This window comes from Stegodyphus dumicola, chromosome 4 (assembly GCF_044657685.1).
Source record: "Stegodyphus dumicola isolate Sdum_Otavi_A_Nest chromosome 4, ASM4465768v1".
Classification (NCBI taxonomy): domain Eukaryota; kingdom Metazoa; phylum Arthropoda; class Arachnida; order Araneae; family Eresidae; genus Stegodyphus; species Stegodyphus dumicola.
The window spans coordinates 89858714-89882723 of NC_140771.1; the positions used below are offsets into that span (position 1 = coordinate 89858714).

The 24010-nt window shown below is 32.1% G+C and overlaps 1 protein-coding gene across 8 annotated transcripts in view; it reads left to right on the top strand.

The window, feature by feature from the left end:
* LOC118203782 (ankyrin repeat and IBR domain-containing protein 1-like) overlaps nucleotides 1-24010 on the top strand; it is a 253441-nt gene that overhangs the window by 22298 nt on the left and 207133 nt on the right. For 7 of the 8 annotated variants that reach the window (XR_015040715.1, XR_015040716.1, XM_085815207.1 and 4 more), the window contains exon 4: nucleotides 1562-1618. The exons of the other annotated variant lie outside the window; for it this stretch is intronic. Coding sequence is in view for 5 of the 7 variants with exons in the window: in XM_085815207.1 (XP_085671333.1) it covers nucleotides 1562-1618 (57 nt within the window). In the remaining 2 variants the exon portion in view is untranslated. The remainder of the gene's footprint in view (nucleotides 1-1561; nucleotides 1619-24010) is intronic. 8 annotated transcript variants of the gene reach the window in all.

A 24010-nucleotide genomic window follows, 5' to 3' on the forward strand; every position in this document is an offset into this window, starting at 1 on the left:
ATGATAATTAGCTTAATAAGACTGAATTTTGGATTTAGAGGATTTCCACATTTTTTTCTTTTTTTCATTCGATGCAGCTGCTTTGAGTTTTGATGACATCCCCTCAATCATTTCCTTCTTTTGATGCATTTCTTTTTGATCTTACATATTAGTTCTCCTAATTAAAAAAATTAAATGGACTTTTACTGTATATTAAACTATTATGATCAATTAAACTTTAAACAAAATATTTCTCCTGCTTACTGTGTAGTTGGTTTACAAGGATATTGGCTTAATCACCAAGGTTGGTACCAAGGACATTGGATTAATCCTTCACGTGCCAGGGTGGCTATTTATAACTGGGGCGGCAAAAGTCAAACTTTTTCATATCACCAGAGTGGTGATTTTCTTCCTTTAATGCAGGAAAAGCTAGAAGAGAAAATTGAACTCAGGTTTTGGTAAGAAGCAGGACTTTTTATTTTTGAATAATTTTAAATTTTCAAGTACCCATGATACCTGCTATTTTCTTTTATGTAACATTGTTTTACTGGGTAGCTGAAAATTGTAAGAGACTGAGAAAATTTCAATTTGAAATAAACTTTGTACATTTAACAAAATAAATTTAATTGAAACACAGACACTACATAAAAGAATTACCTGACAAAATTAATAAAAGTAACATAAAGAAATTTACTCGGGGACAAGGGAAAAGTTATTTCCATGCAAAAATCTGCCTAAACTTGAACTAATGGTTAAGTTGTTATTTATTTATTTATTTATAATTGTCTACTAGAGTAGCACTGAAGAAGATGAAGGCTGTTTCCTAGTATTTGATTACATAATTGCTTTACTTTTAAGTTTTCAAGAGCTGCAAATACAAACCATATGCGTGTTCATTTAGTTTATAACTTGCTTATTGTGTTATATGGTATAAATGTATACATAATCATATTTAAGAAAATGAAAGAAAAATTATTCTTTGAAATCAAAGGTAAAATAATTTTTGTTCATTGAAAAGAGGTCCTGACACTGAAATCTCAAGTATCTATTTTCATTACTTATGAATTCAGTTTTATGAAGCTGCATTGGTTACATTTATTGCCTGTATAAAATATTAAAAATATCTTGAAATTTGTTCTGTTAAACAATTTGTAGATATTGTAAAAATATTCAAAAATAAGTCATTATTAGTCTCTTTTCATTTTTTGAGTACATTTTTCATAAAGTTTGGTATGTTGCTTACTTTTAGCAAATTATTTTATCCTTTTTTATATGATTTTTGCAATTGTGTATTAACATAATTTAAAAAGGGGGTGTTTCATAAGAAAAGCTGTTTAACAGGGGTTTGAATTATGTATTTTTCAGTTTTTTTTTTTTTTTTTTTTTTTTTTTTTTATGTAGTTAGCAATTGCTAATGTGGTCTTAACAGAGCTAATTTCAGGAATGTGGGTTATTATTTTAAGCTTATTTTAAATGAGATTAATCTTTTTCTTTTTAATTTTGTAGTAGCAAAACTATTCAGAAGTTAATTTTAATTTTTTTTTAATGTCAAAATAATCTTTATGTAATTGCTGTGTTATAGGAAGGAAACACTGCTTTACATTATGCTGCTGCTACAGGTTTAAAAAAATGTGTAGAGGTAATGTATTTTTCTTTCATATAATAATGATATGAATGTTAAAAAAATGTTTTTACCTTGAGCACCTGTCATACTTATCTCAATAAATGCTAGCCATGTCTTTTGTTAAGGCTTTTTTAAAAAATATGCAGCGAGTTCCCTCCACAGAAAAAGATTGTAGAGACATTAGGTGTTTTTTTTTTTTTTGGAAGCAGGAGAAGTGAAAAATTAGCTTTGCCTTTGCCGGGAATTGAACCATGGACCTTTGGAATACAAATACACGCCCAGCATGCAGATCACTACACCACAAAAGCACGCTAAGAAGGCAGAAGAAATAATTGATATACATACTTGCCAACTCAACACTCAAAAATCAGAAGATTTTTCACAATGTTAAAAAGACTTTTTAAATGATGAAAATATAGTTTTTGATAATGAATTCAAATAGTAACTAATTCTTAAATGCAAGCAACACAAAAATACCTGACACATAAAAAACATTTTTATTACTTGCATCGTTTAAAAAAAAAACAATTTAATCAGTTTTTGTACAAATGTTATAAACAGTGGCAGATTTTGCTTTCTTTAAAAAAGAAATTTCATAATTTTGTTCATAGCGATTGCCATGTAGGCCTGCTTTCGCATGTAGGCCATGTAGTTTTTCTAATTTGTCATCACTAATATTAGATCTAAATTTAGTCCTCGTTTACCCAACAACACTGAAAATCCTCTCACACTCTGCATTACTATGGGGAACTGTCAAGATGGCCAACATAATTCTAGACAGTTCACTATATTTTAAAATTCAATCAGCATCTTTCAGTTTTCCAATTAAACTCCACTGGGTGTCAGCCCTAGCTGATTTTATAACTTCATCTAAGTTTTCTAATTGAAAACTGCTGTTATGCAGTTGTTGGAACTGTTTAAATTTTTCCTTCCTCTTAGAACTCCTTTCAAGATAATAATAAATATCAACAACGTGTCATCCACATTTATTGGTAAAGAAGCTGCCCCTTTTTCAGCTGCTAAATTTAAGAGGTGACAGGTGCACCTCATAATCTGCAAATCTGAATTTTCCTTTCTCAAGATGCCTGCAACACCAGTCTTCAAGCCTACCAATACTGGTGCATTATCAGCACCAAGTGCTAAGCAATTATCCAGAGGAACTGCATTTTCTTATAAAGTTTTAATAATTAGCTGTGCTATATTAAAACCTGTGAAATGTCCTTCTAAAGTGGGAACAGAAAGTAAACTGCACTCAATTTCTAAAGACTCTGGATTGGATACAGTTTTGAACAACAATTGGATACAGTTTTGAATCGGTACTATTGCTTTCGAAGAGAGGCAGAACGGAGCTGTTTTAATGCAATCAATAACTGAAGATTTATTTTTCAAATCTAGTTCTTTAACAATTGCACCTGTTTTGATTCTCGAGTATTTCTTAGCGATTTCACTATCGGGAAACATTTTTCTAAATAAAACTGCAGCGTGATCCGATGCATTCAATGGCGGGTTGTGCTCCAGTAAAAAGGCAGAAAACAGATATTCTGCATTAATAACTTTTTGGTCCTTTGTTTCCGAAGAAAAATTTAATTTTCCGTTTTTTTCAAAACAACTCCTGTTGTCCTTGTGTTTTTGTGTACGCACATGTTTGAGAACATCCGCCCTTCCACCATGCGAAATCGAAAAATCGCAACGACAGGCGGTACACATCGCAAATTTATAACATTTCCTTGAGGAAATAATGGAAGGAAAGTCAACTGTGTACAATTTTTGAAACGTACACGAGTATTTCACCTTTCTCGCAGTGTTAAGCCAAGTATTAAGTATTGTATTAAGCATTAAGCCAATTGTATTAAAGTATTAAGCCAAGTTCCATAAAAGTCGTGAGAAATTTTGAGAAAAAGTCGGGAGAAATATATTGTAAATCGGGTTGGCGGGAGAGCGGTCGAAAATCGGGAGTCTCCCGCCTAAATCGGGAGAGTTGGCAACTCTGGATATACCTGACTGTGGTTTAAGGCAGTGCTCCGCAACCGGTGTGCCATGAGTAGGATATAGGTGTGCCGCAATCAAATACATGTATTTGACATTTTGCAATTTTTTATCATGTATTTAATACACAATGACATTTTTTTTTTTCCTTAATAATGTCTATTTTAAATGTTTTTATATATTTCACTGTTGTGTGGTTGTGTGTGTGATTGTGTGTCAGCATTTGAATTTTTTCGGCACTTCCTTGATAACTCGGAACTCTTTGGTGTGCCACGAAATTCCAGAAAGATTTTTTGTGCGTCGCAGGTGAGAAAAGGTTGCGGAGCACTGGTTTAAGGTACCCAATCGCCAAATCCTGGACATGGAGAATCTTCATCCACCACCCTTTTAGTTTGGGTGCCACTGTAGAAACATTAGGTACTTTTTGGAAGTAGGAGAAGTGAAAAATGAGTAACGCCTTCATCGGGAATCGAACCACGGACCTCTGGAATACATGCCCAGCATGCAGACCCCTACACCACGAAGGCATGCTAAGAAGGTGGGAGAAATACCTTATAAGATGAGACATTTCTAATATATCTTTGAAGTGCAGCTTAAAATATATATTAGATTTATATATACTATTGCTCTGACATACATATTTTGAGATAAAATCAGACTCTTTGTAAAATGGCATGCTTTTTTTTTTTTTTTTTTTTTTTTTTTTTTTTTTTTTTTTTGTAGTTTTATTCTGTGCCTGTAATTATTCAGAAATATCAAATTTTTATAAAAATCATATGAGCTCTTCTGGAGGTGTTCACATTTAAAATTGGTATTGGGGGAGGGGGAGATGGGAACAGACTCCTAATTTTCAAAAACCCTGACTTGTGTTCCTTTAAAATTTCATCGATTTGCAAATGAAATTTGATATATATGATCATCTGCCATATCAAACATTTAGAATCTGAACTTAATATGCAATTAAAATATGGTAATATGCAAAGGGGGGACTGTCAGTTTATATAAATAAAACAGATCAGAATAGCTACCACAGTTGATTGAATATTTTTAATTTCTGCTTGAAATTTTGGTGAATTAATTAATTATTAATGTAGCCTTTGTTTATTTATTGTTTTAAGTAATACAAAACTGTGCATATTAAAAGCCGAGAGCTACAATAATATTCATAGCAACCAAATCCCTAATTTGACCACCTCTAAAAATAACAAATATTTCTAAAAAAATAATGAATAAGAAATCAACTCACATTTTGAAAGTTTCAGGTTAATAACTGTAGTATGTAAATATTAATTTAGAAGTCAAACAACAAAAATCAGCGTTATATTTTCAAATTTTCACAGGACTAGTTTCGATGGTTTTACCGAACAATCATCCTCAGCTGCAGAAGTGCAAATGAACAAGATACTATATAGTGGTTAGATAAGATAAGAAAGCCTGGACAGGAGATAAGCTACTAGTGCCATCTGTTGATGAAACCAAAACTAAAACATAATTTCTTTAAAGGCTGAAGACAAAGATGGATTGGAATTAGGGCCGTTAACTAGAATATAAAGATTTTTTTTTAATGTGAAATGCCTCTAGAAAATTCATTTCACCAATGGAAGATGTTTTTTGAATAATTTTGACAGCATGAAAATTGAAAGTGTGATTTTCGGACCAACAATGTTGGGCAACAGAAGACTTCTGTGTTTCCTTTTTTCTAACATATGTCTTATGTTCCTTAATGCAAAATTTTAAGGCTCTCTTAGTTTGGCCAATGTAAATTAAACCACACTGGCAAGGAATCCTGTAAATACCCCAGGAATTCATATCCAGAATGGGGTCCTTGTGTATGGAACTTGGAATTTAATTGATGGGAGAATAAACGACCCGAAAGTTAAATTTCTGCAAAATACATGCAACTTTATAGCTAATTGATGGAAAGAAGGGAATGACAACAGAATTTTTATAATCTCCTAAAATAAGAGTGTGGCTTTTAGTGTGTTGAGATGAGAATTTTTTAACTGCTTGATTAATAATGTTCGGTGAAAAGCCCCTGTCAATAGCTATTGCTTTTAAATACCGTAATTTCCGGAAGAAACGCCACGGCGTTTACGTGTTTAAAATTTTCAGCGGGTGCGGCGTTTACGTGCACTAAAAATAAAATATTTCCTATGATGGTCATTGTACATAGTTTGGATGGCCTTGTCGTTGTGCATAGACTGGTGCTGTTCCCTCACAAAAGACCACTCAGTTGCTTTTTGCGAACGTTATTTTGTTTACATTCTTTCCCTTGAACGGACTTCCATGCCTTATTCACCCTAAATGAGATCTCAGAACAATAACATTCTTCCTCCTTTATAATCAACATTCTCATCAGTTCGAATAGTCTCTCTCCTCTGCCATTTGATGAATCTTCCAGGACCCATCCTCTCCCCACCCCTGCCTTTTCTGCAATTTAAAAAAAAATTGAAAACAAAGGTGGACACGACTCCACCTGCCTCGCAATAACGAACTCTGACATATTTCCTCTTCATGAATGGATTTTTCTTGGCATTCTGCCAGATACAGATCCCATGAGTTTGGGTACAAGTACTTGTTGGATAGTTTTTAAGAAAGAAGGAAGCAGAAAATTTTTGAAAATGTCCCTAAACGGCACAGAAGCTATACTGCTGGTTTTAAGCTTAATGTAATTTCAAGTGCTGAACAAATTAGAAATCGAGCAGCAGCTCGAGAGTTTGAAGTGGACGACAGATGTATTCGACGTTGGAGAACTGAAAAAGAACTTCTTAAAAATATGCCACAACAGAAACGAGCCAAAAGAAGTGGTACTGTAAGGTGGCCAAATCTAGAGGACGACATTGCAAACTGGATAAAGGAGCAACGAGGAAAGGGAATGTCAATTTCGACTGTAAAAATTCGCTTACAAGCAAAATTTATAGCAAAACGAATGAACATAAATGATTTCAAAGGAGGTATAGCAGATTTATGAAAAGAAAAAATATTTCTGTGTGTACTAGAACAACAGTCGGGCAACAGTTACCAATGGACTGGCAGGATAAAAAGTCATCTTTTCTAAAATATGTGACAGCTATTATTGACAAAAAAAAAAAAAAAAAATTCTTCAGTCGCAGATAATAAATATGGATGAAACGCCGTTAGCTTTCGACTCTCCTGCAAACAGAGCTGTAGATGAAACTGGTGCAAAAACTGTATTTATGTTTATGACGGGGCATGAAAGAACGTCATTTACATGTGTATTAGCTTGTGCCGCAAACGCTGACAAGCTAAAGCCGATGATCATTTTTAAACGAAAGACTATTCCGAAGGGAGATGGTATGTCATATATCAGGACTTAGGTTGAGTTTTTGCATCTATACGGCCACGACGATGTCACGCGCAATTTAATCTATTGCGGCGTTTCTGTGTAATTTTCATTTTTTCCCCGCCATTTTTCTCGAGTGCGGCGTTTACGCTGATGCGGCCTTTCTTCCGGAAATTACGGTAATTTAGTTCTTCATCAAGGGATTGTTTGGAGGAGCAAACTTGAAGAGCACGGAAAACATATGGTAAACCATGCATAGTACTGAAGTTGGATGTGTTACATGTGACCAGAATGTCGAGAAATGGAAGAGAATTACAAGGTTTAAGTTCAAAAGTGAACTGAATAGCAGGATCAATAGAATTCATTGTTGAAAGAACTTTATTTAAATCATCTTTATTACCTTCAAACTGGCTAAAAGTATACTCTATGTAGTGGAACCATACCGGGAAGTTTAAAGTTTCAAACAATTTTGATTCAGAATAATGCATGTAGATATCAGCCGGGATGAAACTGAGAGGGCTTCCCATGGCTAATCCCTTCGTTTGCTTGTAATATTTATTTTGGAAAACAAAATGCGTTTGTTTCAACCAGAGTTGAGTGAGCGAAATTAGCTCATCAATTTCGATGCAAGAGAAATGAAATTTGCGAAGTCTGGTTTCTAGACATCTTAATGCACCATCCACTTGAACATCTTGTTTTTGGAGATTATAAAAATTCTGTTGTCATTCCCTTCTTTCCATCAATTAGCTATAAAGTTGCATGTATTTTGCAGAAATTTAACTTTCGGGTTGTTTATTCTCCCATCAATTAAATTCTGAGTTCCATACTCAAGGACCCCATTCCGGATATGAATTCCTGGGGTATTTACAGGATTCCTTGCCAGTATGGTTTAATTTACATTGGCCAAACTAAGAAAGCATTAAAATTTCGCATTAAGGAACATGAGGCATATGTTTAAAAAAAAAAAAAAAAAACACACAGAAGTCTTCTGTTGTACAACATTGTTGGTTTGAAAATCACACTTCTAATTTTTCTGCTGCCAAAATTATTCAAAAAACATATTCCATTGGTGAAATGGATTTTTTAAAGGCATTTCACATTCAAAAAAATCTTTCTATTTTAGTTAACGACCCTAATTCCAATCCATCTTTAACTTAAGCCTTCCTTTAAAGAAATTGTATTTTAGTTTTGGTTTCATCAACAGATGGCGCCAGTAGCTAATCTCCTGTCCAGGCTTTTCTCAGGCAGCACATCTCCAAAAATATACTGTTGCGTGCGTACGGGTTCATTTGGAATTGAATGCACAAGTCCAATGAAAAATGAATACGATTTATTATTATCACAAATAAATAAAACACAATGCTTCAATTTTCTCAAATATTCATGCAATATTACAATATCTCACAGTAGTTATCTTTTAACTATTCAAACGTTCAAGAGAACTTAATTCAAAAGAGCTAAAGGTAGCTAATCCACGAATTCGCTACAATCAACAAGAGCAGTTTTCTAAACAAACTCTTAAAACAACAACAAGCTAACTAAAATAACTGACTGACTGAATTGAGAGGTTTTCCTCCTTTTTATAAGATTTTAAAATCACGCGCGAGAATTTTCTAGTACTTTCTCGAAATCAAAAAGAGATATTTATTAAATGTTACATGCACGCGCTCTTGTATTTTCAATTTTCCGGCTTAGCTTTCTTTTAATATTCGTCATGCGCCGCACTGCGCGGGAAATAAAACCATTTAATTTACAATTCAACTAACATAAGCTATTTAAATACCAAATCCGTAACACTGGCCCCTTCCCAAGGACTGCACGTCCCGGGCAGTACAATCCCTGGACAGGAAGCCAAACTTACAACTGTGACATAAATACAATAATAAGCATTACCTTACAATAATAAACAACATGAACAATAAATGCAATAAATAAAACAAATCAAATGCTATCAAATACTAAATTCAAATTAAATAGTAAGTAAAAGTCAAAACAAATACTAAATGTGTATGTTGAAACAAAAAGGACCATGGTCTTACACTATTTACAATTATTTACATTACGTACTATGGCCATAGTAAAGAGCTAACCTGTCGTAATGAACGACTTTAGTTTAGAGTTCAAATACTCACGGATCTGAACCATGATGTCATTCAGCCTGTTTAGGACTGTGTGCGGACCATCCCAAGGTGACCATAATTCAGGCCTGACTCCTTTTTGTGTCGAATCGGGTTCCACAACCTTACCTTGTCTCCTTTGTTGAATCTATGTCCAGTAGCACTCGTGTTGTATCTGGTCACTCCGTATCAAAGCATTGACTTCTCTGGCTAAATCATCTAAACGAGTCATCAGTTGATCCACTGGCTCGTGGACTCGTACAGCTCTGACTGGGTAGTGATCTCGACGAGTTGCTTGCTGGGCTGCCTCGAATTTCATGGCATACACTAAAGCGCTTTTCAAATCTTTAACATCCGCCATTCGCAGTGCTTTCTGTACTTCAGGGTCCTGGATGCCATCGATAAAATACTGCAGGGACAGGATTTCCCTTGTTTCTGTCGGGAACTCCGCAAAGGTGAGGTGGGACAGCCTTTCAACATCTGTGGCGAGTTCCTGGAGTGTTTCCGTGGGCTTCTGTTGGCGGGATTCAATTGAACTGTAGTCTTTTAAATATTTCTTGCCAAAGCGTAGCTCCAATGTGCCGGATAGAGCTTCGAAGTCAAGTCTTTGGTTTTCGGGAAGCATCTGCTCTCAGAGAAGCAGCGAGATGACAGGCCTTAGTTTGGGAATCCCATCCATTCGCATCCGCAATGATAGAAAATTGTGTCTTATATGCCTGCCAGGAGGTCTTCCCGTCATATGTAGATAGTTTCAGAACAGGACGAGCAGGCATAGTTAAAAGTTTAAAACTTTCAGAATTGCTTCCTGCCATCGCTGCAATCTTCTTTAAAGTATCAATTTCTTTGGCAACTGCAGAAACTCTCTCATCAATTTGTTGTTTAACTGAACAAACTCTTCCTTCTATTTCTTCTTTGACCAAATCAACTCTGTAACCTATTTGTTGTTCCACCGCCAAAACTCTGTCTTCTATTTGCTCTTTCACAGAAGAAACTCTATAATCGATTTGTTGTTCTACGGCCAAAACTCTGTGTTCTATTTGTTGTTTGACAGAAGAAACGATTTCTTCAATTTGCCCAACTTTGTTTTCAACCGTGCCCATTCTGCCTTCTATAGCCTCAAATTTATTTTCTATTATGCAGGTAATTTCCCTTTTCATATCTTCCTGTCCTGCTTCAATCTTCTCTTGATCTGATTCAATCTTTTCTTTGACTGCATCTTGACCAAATTTCATTTCTTCCTTAATGGATTCCTGGCCCAATTTCATTTCTTCCTTAACGGAGTTGACGGCCTCTTCCACCTTTTATTGGAAAGCAGCAAATGCAATTGCTCTTGTAATTGGCATTCAAAATCCCACTCCTGACACCAAAAATTGTTGCATGCGTACAGGTTTGTTTGGAATTGAATGCACAAGTCCGATGAAAAATGGATAAGATTTATTATTATCACAAATAAATAAAACTAAATACTTCAATTTTCTCAGATATTCGTGCGATATTACAATACCTCACAATAGTTATCTTTTAACTACTCAAACGTTCAAGAGAACTTAATTCAAAAGAGCTAAAGAAAGCTAATCTGCGAATTCGCTACAATCAACAAGAGCAGTTTTCTAAACAAACTCTTAAAACAACAACAAGGTAACTAAAATAACTGACTGACTGAATTGAGAGGTTTTCCTCCTTTTTATAAGATTTTAAAATCGCGCGTGAGAATTTTCTAGTACTTTCTCGAAATCAAAAAGAGATATTTATTAAATGTTACATGCACGCGCTCTTGTATTTTCAATTTTACGGATTAGCTTTCTTTTAATATTCATCCCGCGCTGCACTGCACGAGAAATAAAACCATTAAATTTACAATTCAACTAACATAAGCTATTTAAATACCAAATCTATAACAATACGTATAATATTTTGGTGAAATAAGGGTATGGTATTTTTAAGCACGTTATTTTTACAAAATTTATACGAATGAAAAAGGCTGATGTTACTGTTGACTCTTTATTGTTATTTTCCACACGTTATTTTTACGAAAATTATACGAATCCGAATGTACTGAAAAAAACTACCGCCATAATGGTATATTTTTTCGTCACTTTTACGGATATTATACAAAGTCTAAAAATATTGAAAATGAAGTTTATTAATTCAAAATATTTAGTGTATTTCTGGCATTTCACTTTGTTTTCCTTGTTCCACGAACATGAAAAAAGGGTATGCAAGTATTTTTTTCCAACAGCATGTTAATGTGTTATCAAAATTTTTTCTGTTTTTAAATCATCTTTACGTTTAAAATTGATTTTCCTATGATTAAAAGCTTCTACGAATTTGAAAACAATCATGATATTTTATATAAATTTAAATTACTTTAATAATTATTCTAGCATTCATATATGAAGATTAAATTTTTCTATGAATTTTAACATGTGAGCTAAATCTTTATGTGCATTTTTGCAAAAAAAAAAAAAAAAAAAAAAAAAAAAAAATATATGTTTTCTTAATTTAAAAATCTTCAAAATAACTTATTTATTTTCTTATATCAAATTTGTTATTTTTATTCATATCAACACTTACATTAACTTACACAATTTAATTTCTTTTATGAAAATCCTATTACCCATTTAACTGGAATAAGCTGTATATTAAATTTTTGTACTTATTGAGTTTGGTACAATACTCGTGTTATTTTATTTAGCAAATGTGGGCAATTAAATTGGAACAAGACTAGCAAATCTTTCATGTCGAGAAATAGAATAATAAATAGAACAGAAGATGCTCGAAAATGTTTAACTTCTTGAACAATAGTTTAATGTAGACCAAAGTATCATTAATTATAATCAAAGATATACTAATATTTTTATTTAATAATAACTCTATGAAATTGCAAGCTGAATCCTGATATTTTACATATATTTTAGTTCCTTTAATCTTTGTTATAAAAATCACATGAGGCTAAAATTTTTTAATTTTGTTTAATGTACGGGAAAAATGATACAGCAATTTTAATAATTTTTATCTGAGAAAAAAAATAAATAAATAATGTAAATAAATAATTATATTATATTTTTCCTGAAACAGAATAAGTACAAGGGTGCAGTTAAATGAACTCAAAATTTACATGGTTAATTTTACGCTAACTTACAAAAATTAACCGGATTTACGATTATACACTGAGCATAGAAAAATTGAATTATTACTTTAATATAGAGATGATGTGAATATAAATTTATGTAATGCAAAAATAAGTTTATTTCATATGCTAATTTAGAGGCTTTCTTAATATGTTTAATTATAAAGGAAAAAAAAGTGTTGCAATTCTTGTTCACTGACCAATGGCAAAGCAGACACTTTTTACTTCCGGTTGTGGCGGGATATTTGTGAAGTCAGCAATGGCGGTCGAAAAGAATGGTAAAGTTGCAGAGATTCTTTGACTGTCTGTTCCTGGACTGGCGTTTGTGACTGAATCCATCGATGTTACTAATTATTTGAAGAAAGTAAGGGTTTTCATCCGCAGAGAACCTGTTGGTGCTTTGGGAAAGAACCCGTTGGCGCCGTTGCATTTTTACTCGCCAAGCTGAGCCGAGCCGTAAACGTGGTTTTTAGTGTATGTAAATTCAAGTTAGCAGACAATGGTAGTAAAAATTCACAGATAATAAGTATGTAGATGTAAAACTAACAGGTTAAACGTGATATATGAAAATAAATTTGTATTAAATTCAAGTTAGCACAGAAAACAATGTATTAAGCATAACGGGAAGTAGAAATTCATTTAAAAAATAAAAATTAGTATTGTTATACTTACGTTTACATTATACATCTATGTATTTTCTCTAATTCATATAAAATACTAATATTTCTATTACAAGTGTCACTTTTCGTTATTAAGTACTTGGCCTGTTGATTGATGTATTTCGGTAAGAGCCATGCCCATGTAATAAATTAATGAATGCATGACCTTTAATACATCCATTTTACATAGTTTTCAGTATTTTTTTTTTTTCAAGTTACTTGCATACAGCTTAAAGCATTTTACGTTGCAACAAATACCTGTCCTTTTTCATAATATATTTCACAATACAAATAACCTTCAACAGTAATGAAAGTTTCTTCAGTAGCATTGTTAAGTTAATAAAACTAGAACTTTATACATTTAAAAATTATTTTAGGATTTGGAAACCTCATGGTTCTGCGTGCTTACAGCTGTTAATAATTAAGAACATAACGTGAACAGCGTGTTACAAATTAGCATTCACCCCTCCCGCCATATTTTCTTCCTTTGATCCCGAACTGACGAGCCGAGAACCGGCATCTTTCAACGAAAACTTCTTTAATTATGTGAAAATATTTCTATCTATTCGTTGTTAAAAAATTCAGAAAAAATAACAATAAATAAGAGAAGAATAATATAAATCCCCAAATGCGAACAATGACAACCTTCGCACAAGCGAATAGGATGAATTAGCTAGGTTACCATGTTTGAACTATTATCGCCAAAGTTGGCGATGTTTACATTTACCGGGTTCTCTGTGGAAGTGCTTCCGAAAGTAAGTGAACATTTTATATTTTCAGTGTTTAATAGTCATACGTTCTTCACCTATATAAAATTTTATAAATAGGGTCTGGGTAGGAAATATGATTTTCCATGTGTTGTTCTTTTGTGTACATACCTAATGATTCATTTTCAGCATTTGTTACTGTTAATGACATAGAATACCAAATCAATAAATTGAAAAAATTTTGCACTAGTCTGTTTCTTACTGTTTGTGTCACTGCTGTTTGTATGTGTCTCGCCTTGTTATAGTTATATTGTTTTTACTCAAATTAAATATTTATCTTAAAGCATACTGTAATTAAGCAGCATTAATATTTATCTTAAAGCATAGTGTAATTAAGCAGGAAATAGCTTTTAATGGAAAAAGAAAGGCAATATTAACATGATTAATTGTTCAGAAATCTGTTCTGGAAATATCTATCTACCTTATGCCAAAAAATAAAGCATGTAACTTTTATTTATTTATGAAATTCAATTTTTTTATTTGCTTAGTGTTTTCCCTAAAAATAATTTAATTTCTTATTTTTGAAGTCAGTTTTATAAATTTGCTTTAATATATAATCTTTAACTCAAAAATATTGCGCTATTAAAACAGGAAATTTTATGCGATAGAAACACAGGTACTTTGTTCCAAATCTTTGCTCATTTTATTTTATATATACTGAATTTTCATGCACTTGTAATTACTGAAATATATAAAGTTTTCTTTAAGTCCTTTCGTGAATGCATTTCTTTTTCTTTTTTCTTTTTCTTTTTCTTTCTTTTTTTTTTTTTTTTTTTTTTTGTTTGATTTTGTTGTTTTAAAAGATCTGCCATAATTAAAGAAAGAAAATAAATTAAAGTAAGAATGCTTTACTTTCAGTTTTGAATAAATTTATTACTATTAACTGCAGCTTCAGGTTTCTCTAAACATAATTTTCGAAGTCAAAACTTGATTATGTCGATTATTAGACTTGCATGAAAATACTTATTGAAAAGTTAGTATTTGATCTAAAATATGTATTTTGATATAACTATATAGTTAAAAAAATGAAAATTGTAAATGTGCAGAAATGCTTATATAAAACCAAGATATTGTTTATATTTTTGTTGCTTTTTCCCTTGTAAATATATATATATTACAGTCTGGTGAGTCAGCACCCTGCTGAATTGTAGTAAACAAGACGTCCAATCTACTAGACCATCAAAGACACAGATTTGGATTTTCTATTTCATAGTTATTGAAATCATAATGGTATGTTTGTTTAAATTAGTACTGTTTATGAATGTGACAAAAATAAATTCTAAGCTAAGAAATTATTTATTTTCTATTAATTATGAACTGTAAATAATATAACCAATTTTTTTCATAGTATTTACTGATTTTTTTTTTTTTTTTTTTTTAAGGAGGTAGTTTTATTTATACAAGTCTTGCACAGTGTGATACCAAGAAATAAAACATTTCAGGAATTTTCACTCAGTATATCTTGATGTGTAAAATCATGTTGTTTAACGCCATATTACTTTTTCACAGGAAAGTAATTTTATTGATCTAACATCTGCATAAATCAAACTTTTTTAAGAAGTTCTAAACTAATTTAAAATTTTCACATTTATAAAATATATGTTTAATGTAGCATTAGTTTTCCATGGAATAGAAAAGATTTTAAAAGTGTTCAGTTGTTAGAGGGAAATAATATAAATGAGATTGTCCTGATATAGTTTCAGCTGGAAATGAAACTGAATTTTCAGATAGTGAAGATGAAATTCTCTGCATTTAAGAATTCTAATAAAACTGATTAATGTAAATCGTCTGCATTAAAAATTCAGAACCTTCGCCTGATATGCGCCCTCAAGTCGCCAAATTTCTCGCCAAACATTTTTGGCGAGAAACTTCACGCCACCATATTGCTATCTAAATTTTTTGTCTACATTTCGAACTTTAAGCCTAAAATGTCTCAATGTCTCCAAAATCTACGTTTTGAACACAAATATTTAAGCTAAAAATCCAAAACAAACAAAAAAAAAAAATATTGTATATCAAAAACGTAAAGTTTCTAACCAAAAATATTTGACAACAATCCATCTGCACAGTGACATGTTTTAACTTAAAAAAAACATCTACGAATGTAGGCAATGAATGAATCTACCATCTATGCACACCTTGCTTTAATAAATTAACATAACAACAATAAATTTCAAAGAATACCATGTACACAGCATCCTGTTTAAACTTTTAAAAAAAAATCTGTGAATTGCACACTCTAGGCAACAAACGAATCTACGAATTACGCACACCTTGCTTTAATAAATTACCATAACAGTAAATTTCAAAGAATACCATGTACACAGCATTCTGTTTCAACTTTAAAAAACATCTACAAATTGCACAATTTAGACTAAACACTAATCAACAAAATAAGCCAAAATGAATTTCAAACAATTCAAAAAACAACAATAAAAACGGAAATTCATACAAAAAACATTGAACATAACATTCTACAAAATAAAAACAATAAAATAAAATGCACTTACCATAATGAAAACAGAAATATCAATTTCAAACATCACAAAAACAAAAAACACAAACACTTTCTGCAAATACACTACAAAGAAATTTTTAATTTCTCCCATTCAACAGTTCTTACAATTTCTAGAAATTTGTTAAAAACATCTTCTCCAGTTTCATGACAGTAATGAAAAAACATATACACAGCCAAATAAAACTGAAAATCACATTTCCTATTATAAGTAGGCAACGTAGCTTTAACATGCTGCCACGTACTGTCTATACTACTTATATGACAGCCAGACTCGATAACCACAAAATTTATACTATGGTTCACAAATAAATGTTGAAAACCTTCTTTTCTCAAATCCTTGTACAGGGTTCGTAGCGGGCCTTATAAGTGCTTATAAGTCCTTATATTTGAAAATAAAATATAAAGGCCCTTACAGGTGCTTACTTTTTCTTTAAAGGCCTTTTTTTTTTTTTTAGTGCATATTTTTTGCTTTTAGTGCTTTTTTTTTAAATGAAAGCGCAATTATTCCCCGTACCAAAGCCGAAACTAAATAAACAACTTTTCTTCCTAATATGGAATGTCAGATGGTGAATCATACTCCCGGAAATAGTTTTTCCCCCTTTCTCTGCATTAACATAACCTCTGGTGTGCGCGGAGAGTACAGGCAAAGAATATGTATTGTTCTTTGGTACAGGCAGGTGCCCATCATTCTGTTGGTCAAAGAATTGCGAAAGCAGTAGAAAATTACGATACATTTGGCATTCTTTTCCTCCCACCCACATACTACACACGTTTGAATTTCTATCAAGATCTTAATAATTTGCATTCTCGTTCCGCTTGGTCAGTTCATATTCATGTTTATTATGATCGTTATGCTTATATTATGAGCATATGTATGAATGTTTATAATAACATAGTTGCTGCTGAACTGCTGAAGTATAGTAAACTTCAAAAAATTTTTGTGCTTTTACTGTTATAGGATGACTGCATGAAGCAAATTTCTGTCTTCTGATTTCAGAAATGTTCCTCTTTTTTACTTAAATTACTTTGCTTGCAATATCTGTTGAGAGAAAACTGATATACGATGAAAATTTAGAAAATGTTCAGAATTTAGATTTAAATTATTTAAATATCAATATGAGTGGAAAAATAAATTGCATTTATTATTAAGTTCCAAGCGAATAGAATAAATATGCCTTATTATTATTTATGTCCTCTATTTTGAACTGAAATTTCATCAATTAATCTTGTAATATAGTTTAGATGTGCATATTTTTTTTTTCTCTCATTGTAAACTAGTTCTGTAAATTGAACTGTTATTTAAAATTTAAAAAAAAAAAGTAATTATTTTCCATGGTTGAGGTTCCATGCTTATTCTCTCTTAATAAATACTGCATTTCTCATATTTTAAATTATGAGTCTAATTTTTGAAGTTATGCAGTTTTGTATAATGTAATTAGACAGGTGCTTATTTTTTTTCTGAAAATGTGCTTGAAAAGTGCTTATAGGTGCTTATTTTTTTAACTAAAATGTGGCTATGAACCCTGTTGTAGGATTTCCATCCATCCGAAAAAATAGTTGTACCATGCTCAATCCACTCTTTAATACACTGCATCAGCATTTCCTTACTTCTATCATTCACAGCTACTAAAAATAATCTCCCAGACCCTCTTTTCACACCTCCAAATACCCACTGCCCCTTCAACAGGATGGCCATGATAATATTTCCATTTGCCGAATTTCGATTCATCAACTTCCACCACTTTATCTTTCCCCCCTATCTTCTCAGGCACAGAACTTACAAAGTCCAAAATACATTCGTTAATAAAATCACACAACATCTGTGAAGTCACACAACATCTGTGAACTGCCACGATTTTGCTATATTACATGCCTTCCTATGATTCAAAATTTCGAAAGTAACAATAAAAACTTCCTCCAACATTAACTTGCTACACAAAAACCAAGATCCAAACCTTAACTCTTTGAAATCCAGACGCTTCGCTAAGCTGTATCCTCAAAATACCCGAACCGCCCGAAATACTTTTCCAGTTTCACAGCAATTTCTTTCCCTCCCCATCCATTAACACAAAAAATAGGTGTGAAGATTTCCAATAATATCCTTTGTACTTTCTAACAAAGATTCCATTAGCCTTTAACCCCGTTCTTTATAAAACTAATTTGTAGGTCAGATCAACAAGCCTTTCCACTTTTCTTATGACCACAACTGAGATTTGTTTATTTCCGTTATTTTTATAGGAAGGAATAAATTGTTTAAAAATAAGTATAATCCTTAAAGTTTTAAACTGCTCTTTTATTGCTGTTTAAAGCTTAAAAGCACACTGTACCACAAAAAAATCAACAACGAAATGTCACGATCAACCAAAAGGTAAAAAAAAACCTCATAGGACAAGCTGTGTGCAGTAAACTGATACAATGCATTTGGGGAATGTGCACCTGCTACTGCATACCTTAAGGGGAGGGAAGAAAAGAAGATTACAATCTTGGCCGTTTTCAGGCGGTTCTGGTTGATTCAACGTAGGGCCGTGTCGGGCGGATTAGATGTTAAGGAGTTAAACTCCGCTGACAGCCACATACTTTACCAGCAGCAATACCCACACAAGTCTATCACAAATACCATTCTTCATCCGAGTTCTCATATCAGCTCCGCATTTCGAACACGTCAAACTCCGTTTTAAAAGTCCCGATTCCCACAGAAATTTCAAAAATACACTATGATCCCCATAAATACATCGGTGAACAAAAGATTCATTAACAACTCCAACATCGTACCTTTTCATACTAAATTTACTCGGCACATAATCTAAAATACGCGACTAAAACCTTCCCACCACGTCTTTCATCGCAACATAGGCCATTTCAAAAACACACGCGACACGAACCAACTAGCAATTAAACTACTCCACCAAAAGATTTTTCAAAGTCAACAAGGTTGCCATACAACACGCAATTGCACCCAAAACCAGCGCAGAACACATATTGCCACATTTGGTGAAATTAGGGCGTATATCAGAGTTGTACCAGGAATTCTAATAAAAGTGATTAATGTAAATCCTTTGCATTTAAGAATTCTAATAAAACTGATTAATGTAAATCCTATGATTTATGTAGGTATTCTTCTGTTATCAGGATCAGATTCAGAAATGTGTGTCTATATGCATGCATTTTTAAATGTAGGTGCTCGTGTGTGCATGCACATATTCTTTAAGTATGTATGTGTATACTCATACACATATGTGCACATACATGCATATACACATGCTTACATATCTACAGTGGAACCTCGAGGTACGAGTTTAATTCGTTCCAGCATTCAACTGGTATAGCGAATTTCTCGTATCTAGAAACAAACTTCCACGTTGAAAATAATGGAAATCCAGTTAACCCATTCTACACCCCAAAAAAGATCAACATTTCAATATCAAGTCAATTTTTCCTAATAAATAACACTGGTAAATAATATAGCCATAGTTTAACTTTCTGTCACCAACCTTTTAACTGTTTCTCATTAATCCACACCAACAACAGCTTCTCAACATCTCGGAGTTTTTTTTTATGGTGCTTGGAAGCAACGATAATTTCTTTGGCTACATCAAGTTTCTTAATTTCTTCCTGCTTCTTCAGAATAGTGTAGATTTTCGATGTCGAAAGGCCGCAAGTCTTCGCCAATTCCGTCACCATGTTTATGTTTATCTATGATTTCTTTCTTAATATCGACAGCCATGGCCTCCTTATTTTTCTTTGCAGCACTATCTGAGGCAACAATCTTCTTGCAATCATCTTGAAATAATTATTTTCATGTTAAATGTCAAAATAATTAATTTACAAGTGCAAAAACACGTATACAAAAGAACACTGAGTGATCTGACGAGAGGATTCCCCGAGTTGAGGCGGATAGGGAAATGGCGCCACCCACACAAACAGCCTGGCTCATTGCTCGTTACTCGAGTCAGTGCTCATATTTAGAGATGAATTTTTCGTTCATACTTTCCTCGTTTCTCGAGGTTTAATTGTACATTTCTGAATCCCGTCCTGATAACAGAGGAGTACCTTTCCAATATTGCAACAGAGCTAGAATGAATTATTGTGTTAAATATGTGAAAAATGCATGCTTAAAGTACTGTTATTTTCTAAAAATATTATGTATGTCTATTTTTTACAAGAAGAAAAAATAACTAAAAGCTGTTGATTTATTTATTAGTCCAAAGGGGTTTTGTCCCTGAAGGACTATTGTTTTCGTTTTGCATTGGTTTACTATAAATATCCGTTTCACTTTTCCAAATGTTCCCACCAAATATTAGAGTCCCTAGTGGGGGATTAATACTCTCTATCTTAGCACCCTCTATAACCTATGTTAGGGTTAACCTGTATAACCTACAAGGGTTGCCAGTTTGGGCGAGATATCTAGGTAGTCATCATAATACGTACCTTATTTTTTATTATTTTTAAATTGAAAGTAATAAACTGGTTTTCAAGAATGGAGTTAAACTAGATTTGCATTCAACTCTGGTTAATTGTGTTAATGATGTTTTGCTGTAACAAATATGAATTTTTTGTTTAAGTATAATAATTTAAAATGTTTTTCTAGAGAATGAAGTACTGTCACTATGTCGTGTTGGATATGTTGCAAGGTAATTTTCTATTCTACATTAACTCAATTAATCTTTATGTCCTGTTGCAGATATATTGGCAGAAACAATGAAAACCTGACATTCAAAAAGAAAAATAATAACGTTGAATGTAGTACATTGATTAATAATCTTACACATATTGAATACGAATAATTTTGACAATTACCAGTATTTTCAATAGTATAAAATTAGGCAAGAAAGCAGCTTTATTTTAGCACCGATTTTAAATACCACTTTCTTAATTTTGAAGATGATCCTGCACACACAGGTCCTCTGTAATAGAAGGCTTACCAACGGCCCAGCGGTAAAGTCGCTGAACACTGGTAGTTCAGTTCAACATTCAAATCCCGTGAATGGGCTAGCTGCATGGGCATTTCCGTGGTTTTCCCCATGTGTAACATGTATACGAGCCAGTTTCCCTTAGAAAGTCCTTCACGAAGGTATCCCTCACCTTAGGCAGATAGCCCTATTGTACTTTGCCATAATCAAATAAACCTAAACCAAACCTGTTACAGATGCATTTTTATGTTACTAAAATAGTAAAACTTAAAACTAAACTGGATGGCACAAACAGCCCTTAGAGAGCTATGGCCGGCAGTGCCTTGATATCTGCTTTCTAGATGGTGAGCTCTGTGGTGTTTGTGCATAAGTGGTCAGCTTGTTGCAGGCTACCCCGGTATTTAGTCCCCAATGGAACTTGGTACTAGTTTTATCAACCTTGCCCAGCCTGTGAATCAAACGCCTGACCTCTGGTGCTGCTGCGTGACGCACTAGCCACTGTGCTACTGAGCCTCCCTAAAATAGTAAATTTATGAAAATTTTTTTTTAAATGTAAAATATTTGGGTACTTTTCCGTTTCACCGGCGCAAAACTTTCCAAGCAGACTTTATTGGCGACAACGCACAGTATAAACATAAAAAATTTTAACAAATGTTAGTTCTAAGAAATTTTTATTTTAAAGGCATAAACATTTTAATATCGTTTAAAATTTTGTAAAATAACAATAAATAAAGACAATAAATTTGTAGCAAGACATTAATTTGTATCTGTAAAAAGAGATTAATTTAAGAATTTACTGTGCTTTCATGGTACAACATCCTGATTCGCCATTTTATATCACGTGACCCCAAGTGATCTCATCTCATGTTAAACTACACTAAATCTCTCAGTTTATCTACATTATTTTCAAGTTAAATCTTAATTTGGAATATAAGTTTAAATGCAAGAATTATTTCATTTTGTATGAATAACTTACTCAGAAATTATGTAAAACCATACTGCTTTACTTCACTAGTTCATTAGAATTGATGAATTTAACCCTTGATTTTGCCTTTTCTATATTTTTGGGTGAGTGGTGTGATTGCATCTGAATTGATTTAATTACCGTGAATGGCCTTAGGACTTAAAATTGAACTATCTGTTAAAAATTTTATGTAATTGTATGCCAGTATTGAAATAGATAGAAATTCAATCTGGTAGACTTGTTTTGAAAATGAGACGTAAAATGCTACCAGCGAGGATATTCCATTTGGCATCGGTTGTACCATTTTGGGCAACTTTATCGCTTGCACCGGCAAAATGGAAAAGTACCAATATTGGTTTGACAAAGGTAAGGTCTAATTGAACTTAATAAATGAGTTAAAAAATAATTTCACATAAAATTTCTTTTTTCACTTTTTCATGTTATTTGTTTAATGTTATTGTAATCTGATTTATCATATTTAGTCACATATTCCATCTCTCTTTGCACTATAGTATATAATTCAAAGGACTTATCAGTTTCAGCAATATTCTTTTTACCATAAGTCTGTTTCTAAATCATATCTTGAAAAATTAAGGAGTAAAGTACACAAAGAAGGAAAATATGCAAGTAAATAATGGCATTTAGTGTTATGTGTCTAATATTTATACTAGATTGTAAAAGTTATAAAATTCTATTAGCTTATATTCTTTTTTAAATTGAGATGCTTCTTTGCACCCAAATGGTTAAAGCCTTCCAGAACTGGTACTTTGATCTAACTTCTATTCCTAATAAATAATCCAACTGCATACAGTTTATTGAATTTCTGCCATGTGTAAGGTAAACAATATTAGCTTTTTTTAAATATATTTTTTAAAACTATTCCATCAGGTAGATTTCTTTCATATTTTGCCTTAATTGAGTCATCCTGCTAATTAAGAATTAATTAAAGTTAATATGTTAAGTTTTTGTGTGTATAATTCATTTTAAGTATGTGCAAGCACGCATACATTAACAGTTAGGTAAAATTATGTTTTGGGTATCTAATTCATAAATTTTGGGGCTGTTTTTAGAAGATTTATTAATGATTTATACCATATTAATAATGATAAAAAAATTCTGTGGCTTTTATATGAGAGTATATATTTTAAAATAGCTGCATGGTAAGGTAGAGGTAAAATGCTTCATGTGGATCATAAATTAATATTATGTGGGAATTTTTCATTTATTTAATAAAGAAAATATTCAAGCCACAATTAAATTTTTTTCACTGGATTATTTGCATACAAAGTTTGTAGCAAATATTTCCTGCAACAGAAATGACAATTTTTATTTTGCCAAGACAGGAAATTTAGTGAGTGAAAGCAGTAAACCTATTTTGAGATGTTAAATAGGAAGGCAAATTTTTGAATTTAAATTGATTTTTGAAGGAAGACTTCATTTAGTCTTACTATCATTCTATGTGGCTTTTAACTTTTTTATGGTATTTATAATTTTATTGTTATTCAGCTTTTTGTTTGCTTAGAATGCACATGAATGTAGACTTAAAATATTTTATATTGAAAACTGAGATGCCATTTTTATCATAATTAAAGATTTGTGTTCTGATTCTGGAGGAATTTACTGATAATACTTTTGATTGTGTATTGGTTTCTGGTTTATTGAAATGTGTAAAATAGCCTGTTAATGCATATATGTATGTTAATGACATGTATATGTTTATGAAGTATTCTGTTACGTGTATATGGTGTTTTGATTAGTTTTCTGCTTACTCTTTATTTAAGAAAAGTTATCTGTAAGAAAGCGAATATTCTTTACTATATATAAGAGTAAAATTGGAAAGGCTAATGCAACATAATTAATGCAAAATTAAGTTTTTTCTCGTGTACATAAATACAAACATATCCATTAAAGACTTTCTTAACCTTGAAGTTCTAAACAAATCCTTAGGTATTTTTTACTTGAAATTATAGGTATTATGTAAGGTATATAACTGAAGTTTATTGTGTGATAGTATGAACTTAAATTTTTAATTACTGAAAAGTAATTTTTTAA